The following is a 12,517-nucleotide window of genomic DNA, read 5'->3' as shown; positions in this document are numbered from 1 at the left end:
CATGTAATTTAAATAAACAGAGTGACAAGTGTGCAGCCGTGATGTACTCTTTTCCTGATTTCGAACCAGTCTGTTGTTCCATGTCCAGTTCTAACTTGCTTCTTGACCTGCGTACAGATTTCTCAGGAGGCAGGTCAGATGGTCTGGTATTCCCATCTCTTTAAGAATTTTCCATAGTTTGTTGTGATCTACATCGTCAAAGGCTTTGGTGTAGTCAATAAAGCAGAAGTAGATGTTTTTCTGGAACTCTCTTGTTTTTTCGATGATCCAGCCGATGTTGGGAATTTGATCTCTGTTTCTTCTGCCTTTTCTAAATCCAGCTTGAACATCTGGAAGTTCATGGTTCATGTGCTGTTGAAGACTGGCTTGGAGAATTTTGAGCATGACTTGACTAGCGTGTGAGATGAGTGCAATTGTGCAGTAGTTTGAGCATTCTTTGGCATTGCCTTTCTTTGGGATTGGAATGAAAACTGACCTTTTCCAGTCCTGTGGCCACTGCTGAGTTTTCCAAATTTGGTGGCATATTGAGTGCAGTACTTTCACAGCATCATCTTTTAGGATTTGAAATAGCTCAACTGGAATTTCATCATCTCAACTAACGTTGTTTGTAGTGATGCTTCCTAAGGCCCACTTGACTTCACATTCCAGGATATCTGGCTCTAGGTGAGTGATCACACCATTGTGGTTATCTGAGTCATCAAGATCGTTTTTTGTATGGTTCTTCTATGTATTCATGCCACCTCTTCTTAATATCTTCTGCTTTACAATTTCTGTCCTTTGTTGAGCCGATCTTTGCATGACATGTTCCTTTGGTATCTCTAATTTTCTTGAAGAGATCTCTAGTCTTTCCCTTTCTATTGTTTTCCTCTTTTTTTTGCATTGATCACCCAGAAAGGCTTCTTATCTCTCCTTGCTATTCTTTGGAGCTCTGCATTCAAATGGGTTTATCTTTCCTTTTCTCCTTTGCCTTTTTCATCTTTTTTTTTTTTTTTTTTTCCTCAGCTATTTGTAAGGCCTCCTCAGACAACCATTTTGCCTTTTTGCATTTCTTCTTCTTAAAGATGGTCTTGATTACTGCCTCCTGTACAGTGTCACGAACCTTGGTCCATAGTTCTTTATTCACTCTATCAGATCTAATCCCTTGAATCTGTTTCTCACTTCCACTGTATAATCATAAAGAATTTGATTTAAGTCATACTGAATGGTCTAGTGGTTTTCCCTACTTTCTTCGATTTAAATCTGAATTTGGCAATAAGGAGTTCACGATCTGAGTCACAGTCAGCTCTGGGTCTTGTTTTTGCTGACTGTATAGAGCTTCTCCATCTTTGGCTGCAAAGAATATTACGAATCTGATTTCAGTGTTGACCATCTGGTGATGTCTGTGTGTAGAGTCTTCTCTTGTGTTGTTGTTGGAAGAGGGTGTTTGCTATGACCAGTGGGTTCTCTTGGCAAAACCCAGAATAAAAAAAAGAATTGCACATTGGAATGAGATGGCTGAAAAAAAAACTTAAGTGCTGTCAGAAAATTCGTATTACTTTAGAAAGAACAGTAGAAATTCCTATAGCTGACTTCTCAACAAGAAAGAAAACCATAAGACCATATAGAATACTGAAGAAAAGAACAGCTAATCAAGAATTATATACCCCTTACAGTACCCTTTGAAGTTGAATAAACATTTGCAAACAAAGCCTAAGAGAATTCACTTATCAGACCACCACTAAAAGAAATACTGAAGGATGTGTTTCCGATAGAATAAAAGTGATTTTGAAGTAGAGAGGAATGAAGAGCAACAGAAGTGGTAAGAAACCCTAAATGAATATTGACTGTAAGATTCAAATAAAAACTCATGAGACTAGATAACAGCATGTCAGTCTGGATGGAGGGAATGAAGTTAGTATTCTAAGGTCATTGACTTGCTCTCAAGGGTAATGTGCCATTTACTGTGCGAATTTGATAAATCAAGGATGCATATTGTAAACTTTAGAGCTGTGCTATCTAATAAAAAGCCAGTGCAAGCCTCTCTTAAAACTAAATTTTCTATTAGCCTTATAAAATAGAAGTAGGTTAAAGTAATTTTAATACTACATTTTATTTAACCCAAAATATCTGAAACATTATTTTAATGTGATGATCAATATAAAACATTATTGAAATATTTTACATTCTTGTTTTTCATGCTAAAGTCTTAAAAATCCTACTTATGGCACATCTCAGTTCAGACCAGCCACACTTCAAATACTCAATAACCACATATAGCTACCATATTGGACAGTGCATGTCTAGGATAACTACTATAAAAATGGTAAAAATAAATATATACCTCCCATCCACAGATAGAAAACCAAAAAATGGAAATATGAAAATAATCAATTTGGAAAAAGGTAGGAAGATGAGAAAAAGAAATGGAAAACTGGCGAGACAGATATTGAAAGCACAAAAGAAAGCACAATGCTGGAAGGTAGAGTTAAACTCCAGTAATATCCTTAGTGGCTCAGCTGGTAGAGAATCTGCCTGCCATATGGGTAGACCTGGGCTCCATCTCTGGGTTGGGATGATGCCCTGGAGAAGGGAATGGCTATCCACTCCAGTATTCTGGCCTGGAGAATTCCATGGACTGTATAGTTTGTGAGGTTGCAAAAAGTCGGACATGACTGAGCAACTTTCACTTCAATATGATTAAGTACAATATATGAGTGGATTAAATGCTCTAACAGTTAAATGATAAATACTGTCTTACTGTATGAAAAAACACCCAACTGCATACAATTGGAAACATATCTGAAATACAACATGTAAAAATTGAAAGTGAAAGGAGTGAAAAATATATTCCATGTAAATAACAGTCAAAAAACTGGTATAGTTGTGTTAACATCATGTGGTTGTAGGTTAGTCACTAGGTGGTGTCCGACTCTTGCACCCCATGGACTGTAGCCTCCCAGGCTCCTCTGTCCATGGAATTCTCCAGGCAAGAATACAGGGGGAGGGGGGGTTGCCATTTCCTTCTCCAATATTAACATCATAATAGAATTTAAAGCAGAAAATACCTGAGATAGAGAGGTGCTTCAAGATGAAAAAATCATTCATTTTACTGGCAAAGTAATTACAAATTAATAACAGAGGCTGAAAATATACCAAGCAAATATTGCTAGAAATATAAGAAGATATAGAAATCCCCATTATAGTGGAAGATTTTAGCTTTCCTCTTTTTAACAATAAGCTGACAAGAAAACCGGTAAGGATACAAAGTATGAACAACACAAACTGGACCTAGTATGTTTATTTGAAATGTTGTACCCCAGACCCTCAGGTTACATGTTGTTTTCAAACATACAGAAAACGTTTACAAAAATTGATTAAACTTGACCATAAAGCAACTTTCAACGTGTTTCAGACTGAAATTATATTGAGTTTGTTCTCTGATCACATTGCAATTAATCTAGAGATTAGTGATCAAAAGATAAAGATACTAGGAAAAGGTGAAAAACCAAGCATCTAAGAATCCATTTCGAGAAATTAGGAAAAGAACAACTTAATTTACCTAATTTCCCAACTTAAGTCTATTTCACCCAAATAACAGAAGAAAAGAAATAATAAAGGCAACAATTATTAGAACAGATGTTAGGTAGCAACATGTCAAAACTTTGTTCTTTAAAAGATGCGTAAAATTAATGAACCTCAGACTGATCAAATAAGAAACACAAATAACAGATGTGAGTGAAAACTGGGGCATCTGTATAAATTTTAATGTCATTGATATATCGTAGAAGGATATTTATGAACAAAATGTATGACAATAGATGACAATTTAGATGACATAGACAGAATCCTAGAAAAACATTGTCAAAATGTACACAAAAAGGAATTAGGAAACATCAGTACTCTTGTCATTATGAATCCATAATAAAAATGTTCACTCTAAGGAAATTCAAGGGCCAAATAGTTTTATAAACATGTTCTTATAAACATGTAGGAAAAATAACATGAAAACTTTTACAGTTACATTACCCAATTATGGAAATATTCGAGTGTGCAACCCTTGCCTAAGGTAATGCCTGTTGCATTTTAGTGATATTTTTAGGGTTTGTTGCTATCAGTCAGAGCTTTTTCTGAAGCCTTCATTCATGAATGCTTATTGACTGTATTTTGAATGTTGTATGTGTATTGGAAGCATTTCATACCCATAAATGAATAAAATATGTATCTAGTTGTACTGAGGTTAATATCTAATGGAGGAGACAGATGTTTCTACATAAAATAAAAAGTACAGTTTAGTGTGAAAAGTGCTTCAATAAAGAGATAGGTATAGAGGGCTCTGGGAGCAGTGCAGAGGGACATCTGATTATCTAGAGAAGGCTCCAGTGGATAGATGATGTTTGAGCTAAGCCCTAAAAGGTGAGTGTTAACTTGCTAGGCCAATGGGAAGGAATGTTTAGGAAGAATTAACAAAGTCTGTATAAAATATCAAGAATCTCGGCTACTGGAGAATTTATTGCATGCAATTCAGATGAAGTAGGGGTAAGGAAGAAAATAGGAGAAGAAAGGAAGGTAAGGACTTATCTCAAGAACCTTTTATGCCATGTTAAAGATAAAATGTGGACCATGGTCAAGCCTTTTAAGTGAAACTACAACATTGTCAAGTTTTTGTTTTAAAATTATTATTCCAGTTTAGAGAGGAGATTGAAATGGGAATTAAGAATGAAAGTCCAAAGTAAAGGCTTTGGTTTTGACCTAGTGTTGAGCTGTTTCTGGCATCAGTTTGTCAACAAGTTTTGTTTACTTTTTGTGACTCTTTTTGGTTTTGATAGAGATTTTCATAGAATGTAAATGCAACACATGAAATTAGTTCAATATTTAGAAAAGGTGGAAGACGATCTTATTCTAACCAATCAAATTGGAAATTGACACTTGTATATGTAGATTTCTTTTTCTCTGGAGCTGATGAGAAACGAATGTTTACAATAACAAGGTATTGACTTTAGCAAAACAGAAAATGGTACAGACCCACCTAGATTTAGCATATTGAGACAGAGGAAGTTGTTTCCCTTTGCAATATACTCTTTTTTTTTTAATTGAAGTATAATTGATATACAACATTTTATTACTTTCAGGTCTCTAACTTAATGTTTTCATGTTTGTGAATAGTGAAGTGATTACCACAAGAAGTCTGATTAATATACATCACCATACATAGTTCAAATTTTTTTTCTTGTGATAATAGCTTTTAAGATCTACATTTAACAACTTTCAAATGCAGTATAATAGTAACCATGCCATATGTTACATCCCCACAACTTAATTTCTTAACTGAAAGTTTGTACCTTTTAATTCTCTTCACCCATTTCATCTACTCTCCTATTCTTCACCTTTGGCAATCATCAGTTTGTTCTCTCTCTCTCTCTCTCTCTCTCTCTCTGTATATATATACATAGGTATGTATTTTTTAAAAATCCACATACAGGTGAGACTATGGTATTTGTCTCTATCTGACTTTTTTCACTTAGCATAATGCCCTCACCGTCCATCTGTGTTGTTGCAGATGGCAAGGTTTCATTCTTTTTTTAATGGCCAAATAACATTCCATTGAAATGTGTAATAGTACAGACACACACACATTTTATCCATATGTCGTCGATGGGTGCCTTGTTTGTTTCCATATCTTGGCTATTGTAAATAATGCTGCAGTGAACATGGGGGTGAATATATTTTTTCCAGTTAGTGTTTTCATTTTCTTTTATTTTTTAAAACTTGAGGACAGGATTGAATCTTACTGAGATGAGGAAGGATGAGTGTGTAGTAGGTATTTAAACTGTGTGCTGAATGGACAAAGGTTGATACAGAGAAATAACCAACAAAGGAATCTGAAATCTATTTGAAGGAGAAGTCCCAAAATAAAATGGGTAGTTTTCATGGGAGGTGGAGGAAACACAAGTAGGATATGCTGTGTTTAGAAACCATTGCGTCCTCTGACCTTGACTTTACCACATAAGGAGGATCGTTTTGTAGTCACATTATTTTTGCTTAAAATTTGTCAGTGAACTTTCTAAAGGAGCAGAAACCATTTAAAAATAATTTTTCCACTGTTTTTATACTAATTTGATTTGTTTTTGTTTCTGTTTTAGGAAACACTCCTTTACATCTTGCTGTGATGTTAGGAAATAAAGGTTAGTAAATATTTTCTTTTTTTGTTGTTGTATAGTCATGTAGAATCAGTTTTATTACTGCAGATGGTGACTGCAGCCATGAAATTAAAAGACGCTTACTCCTTGGAAGGAAAGTTATGACCAACCTGGAGAACATATTGAAAAGCAGAGACATGACTTTGCCAACAGAGGTCCGTCTAGTCAAGGCTATGGTTTTTCCTGTGGTCATGTATGGATGTGAGAGTTGGACTATAAAGAAAGATGAGCACCGAAGAATTGATGCGTTTGAACTGTGGTGTTGGAGAAGACTCTTGAAAATCCCTTGGACTGCAAGGAGATCCAACCAGTCCATTCTAAAGGAGATTAGCCCTGGGTGTTATTTGGAAGGAATGATGCTAAAGCTGAAACTCTAGTACTGTGGCCACCTCATGCGAAGAGTTGACTCATTGCAAAAGACTCTGATGCTGGGAGGGACTAGGGGCAGGAGGATCCCGACAGAGGATGAGATGGCTGGATGGCATCACTGACTCAATGGACATGAGTTTCAGTCCACTCCGGGAGTTGGTGATTGACAGGGGTCCTGGACTGCTGCAGTTCATGGGGTCGCAAAGAGTCGGACACAACTGAGTGACTGAACTGAACTGAATCAGTTTTAAACTGACTTCACTGATGTATAATCAGTTTTAAAATTTTAAGATGAGTTTTATGTTTTGAATTTTAAAACATTTACCTGGTTATTTGATTTGCTAGAGTCTAAGATTCAGTATATTAAAAAGCACAACTACTTTCTCATTTTTCATAGCACTTTTTTCAAAGAGTTAGTGAAAATCTTATACTAACCTTTATGCCTTTTGAAGCTGTTTTCCTTGTTTGGTTATTTTTCAAGTCAGTATAATATCAGGAGACTCTTGTTTCCGAATATCAAGTTTTATTAATTATTATAATATTTTTAATATTCATAGAGTTTTATAAGATTCTTTAATATGGACTATTCTTTATAAACTCATAAGTCTAGAATTATTTCGATAGGTCATAAAAAGTTAGTACTTGTTTATTCTTCAGAGCAAAAAAACAGCTCACGGATGATTTAAAAGATCTCCTTTTTTTAAAAAAAATTATTTATTTATTTGGCTGCACTGTGTTTTAGTTGCAGCATGTGAGATCTTAGTTCCCTGATCAGGGATGGAATTTGTGCCCTCTGCAGGGGGAGCATGGAGTCTTAGCCACAGGAGCATGGAGTCTTAGCCACTGGACCACCAGGAAATTCCCAAAAGATCTACTTTTTAAGCCTATTCCCAGATGCCATAATTATCTGGATTCCCAGTTATCTTGAGAAGTGAGGATTCTAGGAGCTGATTGACAACCTTCTGAGTGCTAGATTTTAGAATTTTGGATGTCTTTGATAAAAATCTTCGGAAAGCATATACTGTTGAATTTTTAAACAAGATAATTTTTTAACACTTTTCTGATGTTCTAACCATATCATGAACATCTGTTATTGTTATATACTATAAAATAGCTGTTGCTGTAAACGTTTGATCTGAAAGATATTACTAGAACTTGCTTTGATGAAAAACAAAATTCTTTTGCTAGTTTAAGTTTATGTGCTTACATGAAACATGATTTGTAGGAAATTTAATTTAGATTTTAATACTATATAGATTGGCCACCTGATGCGAAGAGCTGACTCATTGAAAAAGACCCTGGTGCTGGGAAAGACTGAAAGCAAAAGGGAAAGAGGGCAGCAGAGGATGAGATGGTTAGATAGCATCACTGACTCAGTGGACATGAATTTGAGCAAACTCCAGAAGATAGTGAAGGACAGGGAAGCCTGGCATGCTGCAGTCCTTGGGGCTGCAAAGAGTCAGACATGACTTAGCGACTGAACAGCAACAACAAAACTGGGGACTCAAATTTTAGTTAGTTAGGCTGTTTTTTTCCTCCTTACAGAGAAGAGACTCACTCAAGTAACTTTTAAGTAAAGAGAGATTCATTGAGAGGCTATATATTAAATTCGAGCTATGGGGACTATCTATGTCTCAGGAGGAGTAGTAACAAAAGGCAGTTTGGGAGATCAGCTGTCATTTCCCCTTTCCTCCCCGTCTCTCCCCTCCCTTCCTTCCTTCCTTCCTTCCTTTCTCTTCCCTTCCTTTCTTCCCTCCCCTCCACAACCCCCCCCCACCAACCTTCCTCCTTCCTTCCCTTCGTATATGTATGTATATCTATCCATCTATATCAATCATCTGGTCTGTTTCTTATGGTGTATCTACTGTTCTTTATTTATATATATAATATTCTGTCTTTTCTTGATTGATTTTTCTGTTTATTGAAATTGACCATGACCCAAAATAAGTGTTCTAAGTTCCTGAATCTTGAAGGCTTTCTGATTTCAGTGTTCAATTTCTTAGGTTCCTGAATTTCTGAACAGAAAGTTTGATTGGGCCAGTTCATCTTTAGCCAAGTCACAGTGATGAGTGACTAGCGATCTCATGAATTGTGTTTGGGATATGTAGTTACTCATATAAAATTAGCTTTAGTGAGACTGACTAGGAGAGAGTTGGGGTAGAAGAGGGTATCAAGAATACAGAGGAAGAATATTTAGCAGGACTATTGGTAGGGCAGACCATGATAGTCATCTCTACACCTTGGTGAAAAGAAAGATACAGTTAGCTAAATTTGACCAATAATAGCTTATGCCTTCTTTTGAAGAACTTTGGGTCAGAACTTTAGAAAATAACTGAAATGTATTCATTTGCAATGTGCTAGATGCTTTTTCAGGGCTTTATACATGTTTACTCATTTAACATAGCAACCATGTGAGGAAGATTCTGTCGTTGTCCCCATTTTACAGATGAAAAAAGAGCTCTGAAATGTTAAGCAGCTTTCCTAGGGAGAAGTAGCAGAGTTTTGACTTGAACTTGGGGTATCTTATGTCAGAGCCTGGATTCCTAATCATTATGGTGATTGGCATTGCTCTCTTTTCACTGTGAATCATTTGAAAAGAAAATGGTCTAAATCAAAGTTAGCTAACATGTAGCCTGCTCCCCTCCTGTCTTTGTTATAGTCATAGTTAATTTGATGCCAAGTCTGACTGCTATTCTAAATTTAGCACTTTAATAGTAAATATATATTTACCAGAATTTGAATGTGAAATGAAACATACTTACTGTCCTAGGTCCTAATTTTTGGTGGAGGAGGTTTTGCTGTGTTTCATCATAGGATTGTATCGGCCTATCCAAAATTGTTTCACAGAACATTTGATTCATGGGAAGTAATTTTTAGAGGAAAATAGTGATTTGGAAAATAGTGGCTTAATACATATTAAGCAGTTTTTTTTTTTTTTTAATTGTGGACCTTAGCACCTTTGAGGTGCTAATATTCATTGTGACATTCTGAATTGGAGCCTTCTATTATAGAGTCATTGTTCCCTGTAGTTTTTGGTATTTTCTCTTTTTTACAAGTATCTTGAGAAACTATAATTCTGTGGAACATATTTTGGGAAACACTTGGTTAGATTATTCATGATCTGCAAATAATATCCGTTTTTGCTCTTCCTAAGTCCTTTTCATGTAGAGTAGGTACAGCCATTAATATACCTATCAATTTATAATTTTCCATTTACATTTTTCCAGTTATATATTCTTTTTCTACTTTTTCCTATTTGACCTTTTAATATTTTTGGTATTTGGTTGCATAGGTGTGAGACTGAAATAGGTAGTGGAAGATAAAACATGTACCTTATGTTTAATTCTGTACAGCAATTTTACATCCTACCACCATTCAGTCTGTGCTACTCTGTTCTCTTTTATCTTCTCCTTTAGAGGTGTGCTGTGAAGGGCAATTTTTATTTGTATACGTATTTGTAAACACAGTAAAAATTCCCAGGGCATTCAAACATTTGTTGATTGAATTAGAGGAAGATACCCTATAACTTACACACTTGTATTTACTTCTTTCCCTCACCTTAACCTACTGAGTAACCTGTTTTTCACTAGTGAAATCTTAATTTTTTCTGAATTTCTGGTGGGTATATTGGCCATATTGGCTGGGAAGAGTTTCACTTATGGATTTGAGTTGAAATGGAGAAGAACATTATAGTTAAAGGAGATTTCAGTGTACATATATTTTTATGTACTACTAGCAGACTTTCTTAAACACCTTTGTGAAATTTCTGTATTTGTTTTACTTACTTAATATAATGTCCTGCTAGTGTAGGTATTTCTTCTATTACTAGAAATAGCGCTAATACCATTCTTCCTCCACCTCAGCTCACTTGCATTACAACGGTCATAACACTCTTTATTTCCTTCAGAGCCCTTAACATTAATTTTTTTTTATTTACTGCTTTACTTAATTATATTTTAACATAATATGTGAGCTCTTTGATTATCTTTGTTTTCACTGCTTATATCTAGGACCTAGAACTTAGAAATGGCATATAATAGGAACTTGATAAATATATGCTAAAAGACTGATTGGATGAATGAATCATTCATTTAGGGAATTTAAGTTGGATAGCTATCTTAAATTTCCCATGAGCCTTGTTTTAGATGTTTTCCTGCCTGTTAATATGCTTATTGTTTTTAATTTAAGAAAAATGTCCTCAGCCTATACATAGGTCTATACCTTAGACTTTTTTTTCCTATTGTAGAAAACTTTTATTCATGTTGTCATATATTATGTTAGTTCTTATTGTAAGACTTGGTTCAGATTATGACATATCCTCAATGTTAAATGTTGGAAATGCCCTAGCCACTGAGTTGGAAACAGCAAGTATTATATAGATAAAACAGTTGAAACCACAAAATCCATTGATGAAGTACTATGTAAATTAATTTTCCCATGAATAACTGGAAATGTTGACAGTGATGATTTAAAGCCACCACCCCTGAACTTACCAGCTGAGATCAAAGAGGCTGAGATCCCTCAGTGCATCCTAAAATATCCAGTGTTGAGAATTCCCTGGTGGTCCAGTGGTTAGAACGTCATGCTTCCATTGCAGGGAGTACAGGTTTGATCCTGGTTGGGGAACTAAGATCCTGCATGGGAAACTAAGATCCTGCATGCCATGTGACCAGCCCCCCCAAAATCCAGTGTTTTGGGAACTTTTGTCCTGATCATAGATTTTTAACTGTAATTTTCCTGTCTCTTGTGGCAGTCTTCAGTGTTTCTCTTAAGTTTCAGCAGGCAACTGTGCCTGGGCTGGATGGTGAGCCAAGTATACCTTTTTTAAAGTTACCTTTTTTGATTATTTTATCACTTTTTTTGATTATTAGAAAGACTGTCCAGATTTGTCCTTATAAACAAGTTTTTGTCCCCTTTGGGTATTTTTCTGAACTAAACAAGCTGTAAAATTTGAAAAATAATATGGAAACATCAGTGATTCTTTTTGCAAATACTTTTTTTTCCCCTTGAAATAAATAATGAACTTTCCATTTGACCTTGCATATAGTCCTCTTCTGGGTCTTATTAGTTAGTAGAAGTTTTTATGTAAATTACATATGACTTTCTTGAGTAATTTGTTATAATATGGAAACATTCTTAAAATATCCTTGGAAACAATTATTAGGGAACACAATATTTTGTTTGCAGAGAGATCCAATTTATTTTTGGGTACTAGAATAGATAATTCTTGAATCTAAGGATTGGAAATAACATGGTTAGATACATAGGAATTAAAAAAATTACTTAATTCTCTATAGTACAATGCTTATTTCATAGATCTGTTTATATTAACTTGATACCTTGAATTTTTACATGATTTTTTAATTTAGAGATTCTGAAAATTGTATCATGTTTGACATTATTACCGTTCTGTGTTTCAGAATGTGCCCATTTACTTTTGGCTCACAATGCTCCAGTAAAGGTGAAAAATGCTCAGGGATGGAGCCCGCTGGCGGAAGCCATCAGTTATGGAGATAGACAGATGAGTAAGCAATATAAATTACTATTGTTGTTATGTATTCTAAAAATATGAAATGATGCATTTGACATATTTTTCATTTGGTGTAACTTTCCATACTATGAAGAATTTACAGCTACTTATAAACTTATGTATGAATTATTCTTGACTATATATATATATTACCGTATATATATAAATGTACCGTCCCTCAGGGTCATCCCAGTGCACCAGTCCTGACCCTGCCTCATGCATTGAACCTGGGCTGGCGATCTATTTCACATATAATAATGTACATGTATTCAATGCTGTTCTCTCAAATCATCCCACCCTTGCCTTCTCCCACAGAGTCCAAAAGTCCGTCCTTTATATCTGTGTCTCTTTTGCTGTCTTGCAATGTCTTTTCTTCATAGTGTATCATGTAAGCTTTGTGAAAACTCAAGTCATCAATATGTTTCTTATTCAGCCTTTCATT

At 35.1% G+C, this 12,517-nt stretch overlaps 1 protein-coding gene across 1 annotated transcript in view; it reads left to right on the top strand.

The window, feature by feature from the left end:
* Positions 1-12,517, top strand: part of ANKRD13C (ankyrin repeat domain 13C) — a 90,680-nt gene that overhangs the window by 26,215 nt on the left and 51,948 nt on the right. Inside the window, exons 2-3 of the mRNA XM_004002076.6 lie at positions 6,120-6,161; positions 11,966-12,070. Coding sequence (XP_004002125.2) covers positions 6,120-6,161; positions 11,966-12,070 — 147 coding nt within the window. The remainder of the gene's footprint in view (positions 1-6,119; positions 6,162-11,965; positions 12,071-12,517) is intronic.

This window comes from Ovis aries, chromosome 1 (assembly GCF_016772045.2).
Source record: "Ovis aries strain OAR_USU_Benz2616 breed Rambouillet chromosome 1, ARS-UI_Ramb_v3.0, whole genome shotgun sequence".
Lineage (NCBI taxonomy): Eukaryota > Metazoa > Chordata > Mammalia > Artiodactyla > Bovidae > Ovis > Ovis aries.
This window is presented reverse-complemented; position numbering and strand designations above follow the sequence as displayed.